Source organism: Astatotilapia calliptera, chromosome 23 (assembly GCF_964374335.1).
Source record: "Astatotilapia calliptera chromosome 23, fAstCal68.1, whole genome shotgun sequence".
Lineage (NCBI taxonomy): Eukaryota > Metazoa > Chordata > Actinopteri > Cichliformes > Cichlidae > Astatotilapia > Astatotilapia calliptera.
Genome location: NC_137443.1, coordinates 25228267 through 25242500, shown reverse-complemented (window position 1 = coordinate 25242500; position 14234 = coordinate 25228267). Strand labels below are relative to the sequence as shown.

The 14234-nt window shown below is 40.7% G+C and overlaps 1 protein-coding gene and 1 non-coding gene across 5 annotated transcripts in view; both read right to left on the bottom strand.

Annotated features, from left to right (window-relative positions):
* nhej1 (nonhomologous end-joining factor 1) overlaps positions 1-7111 on the bottom strand; it is a 29359-nt gene extending 22248 nt beyond the window's left edge. The window contains exons 1-6 of one of the 4 annotated variants that reach the window (XM_080297015.1): positions 7019-7111; positions 6017-6134; positions 5490-5703; positions 5130-5351; positions 4909-5047; positions 2532-2590 (exon numbers count right to left, since the gene is read on the bottom strand). In XM_080297015.1, coding sequence (XP_080153141.1) covers positions 2532-2590; positions 4909-5047; positions 5130-5351; positions 5490-5678 — 609 coding nt within the window. In that variant the 5' untranslated portion in view covers positions 5679-5703; positions 6017-6134; positions 7019-7111. Of the gene's footprint in view, positions 1-2531; positions 2591-4908; positions 5048-5129; positions 5352-5489; positions 5704-6016; positions 6135-7008 lie in introns of all 4 variants that reach the window. The other 3 variants (XM_026158691.2, XM_026158690.2, XM_026158689.2) reach the window with 3 other exon arrangements.
* Positions 7112-7451: 340 nt separating this feature from the next.
* trnar-ucg (transfer RNA arginine (anticodon UCG)) lies at positions 7452-7524 on the bottom strand. Its single transcript has one exon. It is a non-coding gene; the product is annotated as a tRNA-Arg (tRNA).
* Positions 7525-14234: the final 6710 nt, after the last annotated feature.

Below are 14234 nucleotides of genomic sequence, written 5' to 3'. Positions count from 1 at the left end.
TTTGTTTGAACAAATGTAAAAACTTCCACAGACCATGCATACGCACAAGGGATGAAGGTCCAACAAATAGAATGAAATAAATAAATAAATACATAGAAGATGTTTAAGGTAAAATGCACAAAATACTGCCTGAAAAGCTGCAAGCGGAAGTTTTAATTTAATATACTTAGACTTTCTTTGGAAGATGTTCTAAAAGGTAACAACGTGGACCAAACACAGCATATCAGTACTGGGGTGATGATTTGGGCACCTTGCAGTCATTGAGTTGACCATAAATTCCTCTGTATACCAAAGTATTTTAGAGTCAAATGTGAGGATATCTGGGTCATGAAACAGGACAATGATCTGAACATAAAAGGATCAAGGTGCTGCAATGATCCAGTCAAAGTCCGGACCTCAACCTTACTTAAGATACACCAGCTAACATTAGCTCAGGGAGAAAAAAAAAAAAGTCCACTTATCGCTAAAGTCATCCAAGGACGTCTCCTTGCACACCGCAGTTAGCCCATAAAACACTGATAATCCAGCTAATGGACACTGATTGGTCTTAAGGATTTACAACGGGACACATGGATTTCGATGGTGCTCGTTTTCAGATGATAAGTAGGCATCAGATATTAATTTAAGGTGCAACAGAAACGTCTGTGTGCATAAGAAGCAGTTAGTTGTAATGGCCAACAACGCTGCTGCTACTGTAAATCGAATCAGAGGATGCAGTAAAGTGAGTCATGATGCTGCAACATCCTTTTTACCACGACTGAAACCTGTAAAAACCCACATGTGTAGGTACCTCTGTAAATATGACCAAGTCCACTGCAAACTTTAGTGGTGATCCAACATCAAGTAAACACAGGGCTGATTTTTATAGGTTAAAAGTATTTGAAAAATCACTTTATGTAGAGGAGAACAGCGGGTCATGTCTTATGAGATGAATCATCAGTGATTTGGAAATTCTGAACACATTTTAATGCGTCTGTATCAATCATATAACAATATAACACCCACGGTGTGGGACGGAGAGATTTCGCAGGTCTTTCCTCCCCACTGCTGTCAGACTCCATAATAAAGACTTTAACTGATCAAGCACACACATCCATACATATGCAATAATACTAAGTGCAATAATCCTTTCTGTCATCGTTGTATTTTTACTCAGTTGTATATAGTATTTGTATTTGTATTCTATTTTTATCTTATTGTATATTTATTTTATTTTATTCTACTGTATATAGTATTTTATTTTATTCTATTCTGTACAGTTGTGTACTGTATTTATTCTTATTGTATTCTAATTTTTGCCTCAACTTTTGCACTGTCCACTTCCTGCTGTGACAAAACAAATTTCCCACGTGTGGGACTAATAAAGGTTATCTTATCTTATCTTATATATAGATATTTTGATCGACTCTAGTTCCCGTGAAGGAAGAAAGGACAGACAGACACTTTTTTTGTTGTTGTTGTTTTTTGGTTGGATAATTGACAAACAATGAACTGGAATAATACATTTATTCAGCTATTTTTTGTCTGAGTACTGCTCTGTTTGTAACACAGAAGACATTTAAATGTCTGAGACATCCAAAGGTTGAAACATTTGGATCCAAAAAAAAGTAACACAACCAGCTGTAACCTAATGGTTCAGTCTGTCCCTTAAAATTAAATATTTATTGATTTGCTTTCTTCCTTTTTACCACATACAGTATGACTAGTGTATTTGAAGGTGGACAAATGTCAAGGCAGCAGGGATGTGGGTATCAAAACTCAAATGGAAACTGTGTGAAAAACACACTGAAGTGTTAACATAATAAAAATAACCAGTCGTATCCGTCCTGAAAAATTCAACAGGTGCATCTGAAAACCCAGACCACACACACACACACACACACACACACACACACACACACACACACACACACACACACACACACACACACACACACACACACACACACACACACACACACACACACAGGAGGTCAGAGGTCAGCATAGTAAGAGATGAAAAATTCCACACCTGAATACAGTGTACACACGCACACACACACACACACACACACGGGGACTTAACCTCACCTCATCCTGATTGGCAGGAAGTGGCACACAGCGATTATTGAGCACGTCACACGGCTCAAGTTCCAGCGACCGCAGTGGTTTATCACAAGGAAGCTCACCACAGCAGGTTAATGACGAGGAACGGAGCTCAAACTACAGGCTGCGTGCGTGCGTGCGTGCGTGCGTGCGTGCGTGCGTGCGTGCGTGCGTGCGTGCGTGTCCGTCCCATATGAAAAAGATATATATAAATCTTATAAAGTTTGTATCTGTCTTGTGTGAAACTTGTATGAAAAGCATACAAGAGTGAAAACAGATATAAGATCCCTTGAAAAATTATATAAATGAAACTTGTATGTTTTGGATACTTAATAAAACAATATATGAAAGTAATGAGAAAGTGGCCACTTTCATGAGTAAATCATATAAGTTTTTACGATTTCTTTTCCATGTGCGTGTGCGTGTGTGTGTGTGAGACCTCTCACCTTTGCAATGAAGTCTTCTCTGTGGGTGTGCTCCTCAAAAACATCTGTCTGCAGCCGTTCTGGGTTCAAAAAGACACACATCTGGATTATAATCATGATATAATGACACTCCACAGTGATCAGACTGAGGGGTCACAAAAGCAGTTAAAGCACTGCTAAACAGTTAGCAACCTATGGGGAGGTACCAAAAACTGCATTTCCGCTAATGTCCACTACAGGATGGCTCCACAAATGAGTGAGCACCCATAGGCTGTATCTCAATTCAGGGGCTGCATCCTTCGGCTCAAGTACACCGCGAAGGCCGGATCCTCCGAAAACCGAGAAGGCCGGAAGTGCGAGGCTGTGAAATGGGACGGTCTAGCCTTCAGATTTGCGTCACCAGCTGTCTCAATGGAGTTTAATAAACTCAGCCGTCTACTCCTTGCTCCGTAAAATATAACAGGACATTGGAGTAAATTCTCTACCATCTCACCATCCATCCATCCATCCAGTCGCTTCCGCTTATCCTTTTCAGGGTCGCGGGGAGTGCTGGAGCCTATCCCAGCTGTCATAGGGCGAAAGGCGGGGTACACCCTGGACAGGTCGCCAGTCTGTCGCAGAGCCAACACATAGGGACAGACAACCATTCACACTCACATTCACTCTACCATCTCACACTTCTGTTTAATCAGTTTTCTGTTTGATGTTTATTCAGCTGTGTGAGAACTATAACTTATCTCAGCCAAACTGATTTACTTAGGAACAAATAAAAATAACATACAATAACTTTTTGAAGGTATCTAAGTGACTTATGTATCATGTTTAACCTGAGTAGCCAAAGAGCGGACAGAGTTTGAAAACTGCAAAAATACATTTTGTTCTCTATGAACAGTTTTCGAGTTCATGATAGCTGTGCAAAGGTGATTTTGGTTTTTTTATAACTCAGGTGATTAAATTATATTAAGGTTCAAAGTCATGGAGGCTGAATGTGATCATCAAGGTTTGTGTTGCCGGTCCCTTGTAGAGTAGATTAACGCATTTATCTGACAACTACAGCCTGGTGTAAGGTACAGACTGAGCTTATCATGGTGAACTAAAGCTAAAATAAATCTAAAACTGAAAAAAATTTAAAAAACATTTAATTTAACTAAAAACAAAAACTAGACTTCAGAAAACACAAAATTGCACTGTACACCAAATTTAAATATGAATTAATGTGCCTTTGTTTTAAGACCTGTCCATAGCAGATCTTAAAATTAGATAAATACAAGCTCTGATGGACAACAACACACAAACCATCACACTAACTCATTCTTTATTCAGTAGAAAAAAAACTAACAAAAATGCAGACACAGTGAATAAAAAAGGCATCATTTAGTTTAAGACCTAATCGGTCTCTTACATCATTATGGAGGAATTTTGCCCAACTCTTATTTACAGCAGCCCCCACCTCAGCACTGGACCATTCTGTTACAGATTTGCAGCTGTGCTGTGGATCATTGTCCTGTTAAATGACCCAGTCGGAGCCAAGTTTTAGCTGCCGGACAGATGGCCTAACACCTGACTCCAAAATACTTTGGTATACAGAGGAGATGGTTGAAGCTGCCCATGTCCTTCGGCTGCAAAACAAGCCCAAATCATGACCCCTTCCTCCACCGTGCCAACCGTACAGTCTGAGATGGAGCTCTTGGGTTTTGTTTTGTTTTTTACAAGTTCACTGAGCATTGCACAGTCTGACCTTGGAGGGAATGTTTTCCACTTGTGGATTATCTTTTTCTTGCTGTTCCTTACTGTTCCTGCTATTGCTTCTTTACAGGTGCTCACACTCGCTAATGAGCAATGAATCAAATGCATTTGATTAGCAGCACCTGGCTGTTACGTATACTTGTTTTGTCTGCAAGCCGGGTTACGCAAACACACACCTGTAAAAACCCAATAGTATGCTGTTAAACTGCGCATACACTGAATGTTGATTGGTTGACAAATGAGCTGGAAAAGGAAAGGGTGCAAACATTTCTCAATTTGAGAGTTCACCAGGAACTGCAGTGGACACCTTTCATTCTTTTTTAACATTCTGTTTCACTTCAGCTCTTGGGCCAACACAGTACAAGTGAGGCCCACACACTGGCTGCACCCCATAATTTGGACACTGCCCCCATCTGCGTATTTAGTTTGTCCACACACTGTTTCTGCATTTTGCTTAGATGTTGTTAGATTAATTACAGCGCAGCTTGCTAACTAATATGTTTGCTTCCGACTTCAACACACCAGCCCAAAAACCAGTGGGTAATGTGATGGTGGATTCCTCCAGCTTTCACCAGGTGCATATCACAATCCCATTACAACAGACAAGGAAGTGTTGCTGGAAATGCTGCGACCTTACAAACAGCCTCTGTACCTCTGCTGAGCGTGGCTCCATTCTCTCTGTAGTCCTGGATCTCAGCGTCCTTCCTCACCAGCAGACCTCCCAGCTGCTCCACCTGCCGCTGCAGCAGGCGACTCATCGTCAGCAGGGGGCGCACCAGCTGAATGCACACCTGAAGAAACACACAAAACAGTCAGACAGCCCAGCCGCCACGATTAGGGTTTAAAAAAGAAATCTGAAAGGTAAGGACGTACCAAAGCTACTGGTGCAGGGGTGCAGTGAAACTCCCAGTAGAAAGGGAGTCCTGCCAGCTCGCTCTTCAGCCTCATGTTGATGCTACCGTCTTCCTGTCTCGTCAGAGAGATCTGAACCTCGTTTTCAGTCTGGCTGCCGACTCCCGCCAGGCAGGGCTTAACCACCTCACACAGGTGAGTGAAGAAGGCTTTTACTGGGGCTCGCAAACGCCTGTTAAGCTCCTGATGATGGAGAACAAGAATGTATTCATCAAACACGGGTTTTTGCTCATCTGGCTTTTAAGAACAGTAAGAATAAAGATTTCCTGCTAAGTAAATTCCACAAGGCCTCGCAGGTTATCTGTTCACATTTGTGCATACATGTGCTCTGCTCTGGATGACTGCTGTGTCCATCCTCTCCTCCCACACACAGTGCATGTCGGTGAGCAGGATATGGTACGCCGTCTCACCGAACCAGCTCTTGGCCAGGAGCTGGCACCCACTGATGCTCACGGGAAGCCAGGGACGCCGGAAGAGGATGTCCTCAGCAGGTGCTCCGCTTCCCTCCATCAGGGAAAACAGGACGAAAGAGCTACTTAAAGGCAGGGTGGAGATGTTGTATTGTCATTATTATTGTTAGCATTATTGTTGTTATTATTATTAATATTATTCGTATTCCAACTCTTACAACAAAATGTTGCTTTGATATTATAAAAAGGGTTGCACTAAAAACAGTAATTAAAACAACAGCAAAGTATTTTCTTTCACAATAAAAGCACCTATTATCACAGGACTCGTAGCCATATTTGTCGGTCAAAGCAAGCAGGAGCTGCTGTTTCTGAAAGTGAATGCCAGTGAACACATGGTCTAATTTCATTTTATATCAAAAATGTTTTCTAATCACTCACCTCCGAGGAATGCGCCCCCAAAAGCCTGGGCTGAGCTCTGCTGAAGCCGCGTTTTATAGACGCAGAGCTGGCCGCATAATCACAGCACTGCAGGAGGTTCAGACCGCAGTGGCAGCTCCTGTTTTCGGGGAAGGAAGTCGAGTGTTTCTCGTCAGTAAGTCATTAGAAACACACTACACAACACAGAGGTTGACTCAGGATCATTAAGAAAACTCAAAAACACCAAATCAGTCACTTTATGACACCAGTTTACACCGAAAGGACGGTGGACGCACATGCCAGCGGTTTTCTCGGTTGTGTCGTCCAAACTCCGTTCAAAAAATTAGGAATTTAAAATCCCACTGCTCCTTATCACACACTGGTAGGAGTCATCGTGTTATTTTAGAGCATACACACATGAGTAGCAGCTACTCTTTAACTCGGTAACCATCTAGCCTGTATTATAATTAACATAGCATTTCCAGAGACTTAAACACGCAGCGATCATTGTTAGAAATCAAAGACGAAGCATGAAGAAAAATATAAAAATAAAGACACTGAACACGAGTGTTAAAAAGAAATGTGTGTTGCTAGGTGTATTCATAAAATAAAAGGGATTATAGACGTGGTTTTTCTCACCCTTTTGAGCGTATAACCTAGTAACAAATGACCAGAAAACCAAACTATATTTAAAAATCGAACATTTTTTAGGTTTCAACGTTTCTCATAAAATATAATGGATATTTAGTTTATAACAAACTTCAGTTTACATCGATAGTTCAAATTTTTTAACTCGGCAACAATCTACACGATACTAGAAACAAATTTACTACAAAATGTTTCACTTTTAGCTCTGAATTGACAGACTTCAAGGTCTGGTACTCAAGGTGTAAGTTAAGCTAATTTTTTGTGTCTCTACAGTTGTAAACGCGCTAAAGTGAAGTTCGGTTATTCTAACCCGACAGCTCCTAACACACATAGAGACACTGAGAAAAACGGTATTTTAAACGTACTAAAGCTTACAACAACACACGCTGCTGCTCCGCAGTCGGTTCCTGTTGACAGTTAAGAATTCCAACACCGACGACAAACAGCGGCGCTTTTAAAAGGTTCCGCCAGTCTCGAAATAAATAAAACTCAGCCTCTTAAAAGTTACCAGTATTTTTTTTTTTATTTCATGCACCCGTTAAACACTTAATATACTTCATAACAGTGAAATTTAAATGTTTCGTATTAGCTTTTATCAAGTTTTATATTTTGGATTTTTTTAATGTGCATATTTTTGAAATTCCTTTTTCTGTAAAAAAAAAAAACAACGAAACAGTATGGCGGATTAGACATCAGTCCCGAACTGCGTTCCTCATTTATAATCGGCCATTAATGTGTAATGGTAGATTGGCTTCTGGTCCTTCCCTCATTTACCGACACATAAGACTCTCTGTAGCAAACGCATAACCAACCACGAAGGGACTCGAACCCTCAATCTTCTGATCCGAAGTCAGACGCCTTATCCATTAGGCCACATGGTCTTCGATAACGTAGCCTGGACAGAGGCCAGATGACGTCAGCTGGAAGTCCTGGTGATTCACTATCTGAAATAGTGTCACTTTTCTCTCATTTATCACTCTCTACAACAGTGGTTCTCAAACTTTTCACAACGAGTACCACCTCATAAAATACATGGCTCTTAAAGTACCACCCTTATGACCTACATTAAAGTACAGTAGTATAGGCCTATTTAACACCATATACAGTTTACACAAGACAATTTTATTTCTTATATGAATATTATTTATTTTAACTGCCATAGTGCTAATAATAACAACTGTACTGCATTAAAACATTCACAGAAGGTGGGATATCCAGTCTTTAAGTGATGATGTATGAACCCTGCTTCCGGGTCCAAATTACTTTGCTTTTATTAAGGCTGTTGTGTTTTATCATGTTTAATGCTTTGTATCTTGTTCTATTTAATCTGAACAAGCCCCTTAAAAAAGGCAGTGATCACTGTTGGCCTCTCGCGGTTTTTATTACCACTATTCATCGGCAGCACGTTTTATAGCTCAGTTTTTAAAACCTTACGATGTAGCTACAGCCCTTCTGCTACAGCTCTTGAGGTTGTGACTCCTGTCTAAATCAGTTGGCGCAGCATGTCCAACAAATGTGACGTGAAACTGTGAATGAAAACAAAACTAAGGCTTTAAAGGATATTTATGTTGGTTTTGCATCTTTAGTAGTCTCAGTTGATTGGAGGTCCAGAATAGATCCACTAGTCTTTGTTCAGTGAAATCCTGGAAAACAAAAACTGTTGTTTGACCACTCTTCGTGCAGGTTGGTTAGCTCAGGTGGGTAGAGCATGGTGCTGAAACAGCCACGGTCATGGGTTCAAGCCCCATACTGACCACTAAAGTGCATGAGTGAGCTCAGGTATGTAGTAGCTGAGTTCACTTGAGCACATTTCTTATTACCAATTGGGCTTCATTAACAAGAAATAGCAAAAAGGAAGTCAGAAATACTCCACATAAGTGCTTTTATACCTAACACGGGCTTTCCTAAAAACAATAACAGCAGTGTCAGCTGACAAGGAATATAAATGTCTGCTTCAACCTCTATCTGCACAGCTCATCAGCTGAACTCTACAGCTGGCTTCAGATCAGACGATTCAGGCCACGAGTCAGATAACTAGAATATGGTGCTGATAACACACAAGGTTATGGGTTCAATCGCCATACCCGCTGTTTAAGCGTTTCTTGGGTAACAAACAAGTTTCATAATCCCATTCTTAAAAGAGTCCTTTAGATAACATTTTAGGGTCAGGGATAGCTCAGTAGGTAGAGTGGTGGCCCCATGATTGGAATGTCAGGGGTTTGATTCCCCTGAACAGCTACCCTGAGGTACCCCTCAGCAAGGTGCCATCCCTACACACTGTGCCCAATGGCTGCCCACTGCTTCACTGAGTGAATGGGTTGAGAGGAATTTCCCCACAGGGATCAATAAAGTACACTTTCTTTCTAATAAATTCTCTTATAGTTAAAAAAAAAATGCAGTTCTGTGCAAAAAGCCACCCCTCATTTATCTGTACTTTCATTCCAAGGGGCCAGACTGTCTTCCATTTTTTGCTTCACAGTGATCTATTGATTACTAAAGAATTTGTTATAAAATGCACCTAACTCAAGGGAGGAACCAGTGTTGTGTTTACACATGTGAAAAAAAACTGGGGGTGGACTGAAAAAAAAATTCTTCACATGAAGTAATGATTTTGAGTGAAAAGCAGCTAAAATAGTTAAAACAAAGTTTTATTTATTTATTCAAGTGATCAATCATTAAGAAAAATGTGCTTTATATTAACTGAATGCATATTAAAACATGTGAGAAACATTTACTCTCTAGCAACCGCCTCACACAAACACACCGGCGCTGACCGTGTGGATTTGAAACACAGGGAGAGGTCACGTCCAGCCTGCATGTCCACTGCTGTCACAGACACGGAATATTTTAAAAACCCCGTTAAAGTTTGTGCTGTCACCAGGCTGTCCGTGATGGTGAGTAAGAGACGGGAATGTAAATGTGCATGTAGCTTCACTCGGTTGGCAGAGTGGTCACGTTAAAGTGAGCAACACGTGGAAGTTTTCAGCCATGTGGATTTTTTTTTTTAAAAATACTTTGTCATGTCATTCATTCAGCACAGCTGTCCAGCTCTTTCAAATGCAGATAAAAATAACATGTTTTTCCCAGTGTGGAGCTCACTTTCTTTAACCACAGCACCGGAAACAAACTTCAGGTTCCCATTTGCGCCACATGATATATAAACCAAAACAAAAAAAACGGACTCTAATGATATTTTATATCTGGATCTGGATCTTGTCAAGTGCCTAAATGCACTGAGCTGCTGCCATCTGATTGGTTGATTATACAGTTGTGTGAACATGCTGATGGTTTTGTTTTTTGTGTAGAATAAGCTTTGCATATTTAACAAAATCATGCGAAATTTAAATGTCACCTTGTACGTACGTTAAGAAGTTTGTAATGCCGTGAAAACAAGTGCAGAGTGCAGGCTTTTGTTATCTGCCCTGTTGAAGCACATTTTAATATGCTTGACCACTATTTTGAGTTATTATTTGTTTATTTATGGGGATATAGTACATTTGTTTTATTCATTTCATTGTTCAGTAAAATTATTTTAAATGTTTAGTCAAAGGTTTATGATTTGTTTCTGGTTTGTAAAAGAATAAACTGTATAGTTTTAAATAGCTCTATATAGCATTATTAGTGAATTGAACTTAAGATCAATCTGTTGATCTTGCAGAGATGTGACGTGATATTTTATATCTTTATAGGATACTTTTTATATGTTATCAATACACACTATAGTTGTAAGAATCATAGTCACCTCCATCAAAGAGCGGATGTGTTTGTTAGCGTGTGCTTCATTCTGTTTGCAAACACAACAGCTGGAAAAGATTTGAATGAACTTTGATCATACTTTGTAGGGCTGCAGAGTAGATATTGTGGTTTCTGTTCCTCTACCTCTCAGACATTTAATTGGTCACTTTTGCTATTGAAACTGTGGGAGTGGCTAAAAGAAGCTTTAATCATAAACAACATTCTGGTCCACACTCTGTACCAGTCAGTGGGAGTACTGGATGTGTGGGCATACAGTGGGTACGCTGCTCAGATCAAACAGTCTGCCCAACATTTCACAGCAATACTGGGGCCCACAATGGGCAGTTCACAGTGCCCAAAGTGCAACCATGTGGTTGCTGGGGAAATGTCGTCTGGCATTAATATAAGGACACAAAAGTGAGCCAGGAGCTTTGTGGCATAGGTTTTCATGGCTGAGCAGCTCCTGTAGGTGGGATGTGGATGTTACCCAGTATGTTTGTCCATACACACTCATTAGCCACTGGCATTAGTTTGGACCTGATGTTGTCTCCAGAGCTGTCTTAACTTGTTGTGGCACAGATTCAACAAGAAACCAGTTTGAGATCATTTGAGCTCCGAGACAAGGTGTGTTATCCTGCTAGAAGCAGCCATCACTAAATCAGTATCAATTTCTTCTATTGTCCACTTTTGATGAGCCTGTGTGAATTCTAGCCTCAGTTTCTTTTCATGAGCAGTGAAATAGGTGTATCCAATAAAGTGGCCTATGATTGTAGCATAGCTACAATATATATTCACATTATGACATCTAAATTTTGCATGGTTTTATTAAATATGCAATTTTCACATCAGATCAGATTTGACATATTTAACACGTGTTATGTCTCGTATGATCTCTGACAAGTGTGCCTCTATGAGGCTATAAGAAAGACTCTAAAGGTGGGCAGTTGCCAGTTTTTTGGTCACCAGAGGAAAACAGAACATGTTTTTCTAAAAATACATATTTATTTAATAAGACTTAGACAGATAATTGTAATGATAAATTGAAATAAGAGTAAAGTGTATAAAGTCATAACAGCACCCTGTCTGTGTCACTCATACACAATCTTAGTGTCCGGGTTTAGTTGAACCAGGAGAGGGCGACATTGCTCTTCTTATGTATGATTTCCATGTATTTCTTACAATATCAGTCACAAGGGACCATTCTAGTGCCATTCTACCAAAAGAAACAAATGCCACCTCGGGGGAATCTGAAGTCGTGTGCAGTGCTGTGGTTAAAGACTTGAGTGCTGCAACTGAAATATGTATAACACTTTCCTCATCTACATTTAAAACAGCTGCAAAAAGACACGTGCACTGAATGAAGAGGTCTTTAGGCTACGTTCACACTGCAGGCGAAAGCGCATCAAATCCGACTTTTTTGGTCGGACACTCTGAAGAGCACAAATCCAGTATTTTCATATCCGATCTGGGCCACTTTCGTATGTGGTACTGAATCGAATACATATCTGATGTTTCAGAAAGCGACTGCTATTTGAATGGTCACGTCGCACTAAATCCGTCTTTTACGTCACTGACACAAGACAGACGCCATCAGCGCCGGAGAAGACAAACGAGAAAGCATGAAGAGCGAGTCAATGGACAGAAACTGAGGTTGTGAGTCTGTGCAGAAATTGCTAGACTGTTGCAACAACACCTACTAGCTCTGTAGCCGCCATTTTTACTTCCGTAAACAGACCGCGTTATGTGTGACGTCTTCTTTTGCGCATGCGGGCCACTTTGAGGTCCGTGAACCGTTCACACCAATGGTTGGTTCACACTAGAGCGCATTTGGTGTCACATTTTATTTGTAGTGTGAACAACCAGACAAAAAAAATCCGATTTGATCAAAAAAATCGGAATTGAGCATTAAGACCTGCAGTGTGAACGAAGCCTTAGATCTGATGACATATGGAATAGCATTTCATTAGCACAGAAACATTGAAGGGGTCTTCAAACAGCTGGAGGAAAGCATCCACTTGCTTGTTTAAGAAGCTACAAACAGCAGAGGAGAGTGATGGGAGAATAAAATAATTTTTAAAAATGCTTCGATGGCCACGTCAGATGGGTGCTTCTGAATCCTGTGCAGCTGTGTGACTTATTAGTGAGATTTCAGAAATGCTTAAAACCTTAACTGAAATGGACATAATAAGGCATGGAAGTTTGTTTCTGTCAATATGTTTTATCAGTTTAAAAATAAAAATTAAATTAATGATTTAATGGTAAATCATTTAAAAATAAAATAGTTTAAAAATAAAATACAAGCACAAAGTAACACAGAAACATTGATATATCTATATCTCATTAAAAGATAAGTAAATGTAAACTTTTTGATGCATTTTAATGGTATATTAATTTATTCAGTAGTGTCAGTTTATAATGGGTGTGTGGGTCTCCTGTAATATTGACGTTCAGGGGCGGTCTTAGCCTGTTTGGTGCCCTGGGCGAACACCCCCTCTGGCTTTGTCTAGGGTTTATTTCTGGGATTTCACACAACCCAGGATTCAAATCATGAACACATAATGGGCTTGGATTTACAACTTTATGAATGAAATGTGCTCTATTTGGAAGCAGCCGCCCCCCCCCCCCCTCCCCTTTCAATGGGTTGTCTGTGAGACTTTAAATCATCAAACTGTAAATTATAAATTTTAAATTGTTATTGATCCCTTTACCACTAGTCATAAAGTGTATATTTATTGTCTTACTCTTTTTGTATTTATTGTTTGTGTTCTTGCACTGCTGTAACTGGAGCCTCGTCATCTCGTCTCTATATACTGTACTGTACCTGAAAGTAAGAGCTCGTTTAGACTCTATTCTGTGAACAGGCTACCTCCCACGAATATGTGAATTCTTCTGTGAAAGAAGTCTTGATGCATCATCCAGGAAAGTAAATCTCCAAAAGTTGATTCTGTTCATCTGGACGTAGCGTTTTGTGGGAGAGACGTTTCATCACTCATCCAAGTGACTGCAGGTGTCTCCAAATCATATAAACAGTACATTTGCATAATGACTGAAACCAGCCCACTGAAGGAACAACGGGCTGGGAGGTCAGTTCCTTGATCTTAATTATGCAAATTCTCATGACCATTGACCAACAACCACTGACCAAAACCCACTGATCAATGGCCATGAGTACCATTCACAGAGAGTTGGGGAATGGCTGCAATCACAGCATTGTAAGATGGCAAAAAAATGTACCCTTAGGCCCCCTCCTCGATTCAGAGATGGTCTTTCCCTTTTCACGGAAATGGCCTCCTTGACTCCCTGCTCAAACCAGCGTTCCTCCCTGTCCAGGATGTGCACATCCTCATCCTTGAAAGAGTGTCCACTGGCCTGTAGGTGTGACTAGACTGCAGAGTCCTGGCCTGACAAGGTAGCTCCTCTGTGTTGTGCCATCCGCTTCGCCAGAGGTTGTTTGGTTTCCCCGATGTATAAATCCTGGCAATCCTCCTGGCACTTAACAGCGTACACTATGTTACTCTGTTTGTGTCGGGGGACCCGATCCTTGGGGTGGACCAATTTTTGGTGCAGCGTGTTTTTGGGTTTAAAAGCCACAGAGGAAAAAATGCGCCTCAACTGTTCCGATACTCCTGACACATATGGGATCACTACAGGCTGATCACTTGGGCAGCGGTCGTCCTTCTCTCCTGGATCAGCTGGAGCTTTCCTTAGGTGCCTTTCCAGCTTTGAGAAAAGTCCAGCTGGGATAACCACATTTACTCAGGGCCTTCTTGATGTGCCGTTCTTCTGCCTCCCTGGCCACTGTGTCTGTGGGGATGGTGTTCGCTCTGTGTTGTAGCGTCCTGATGACGCCCAGTTT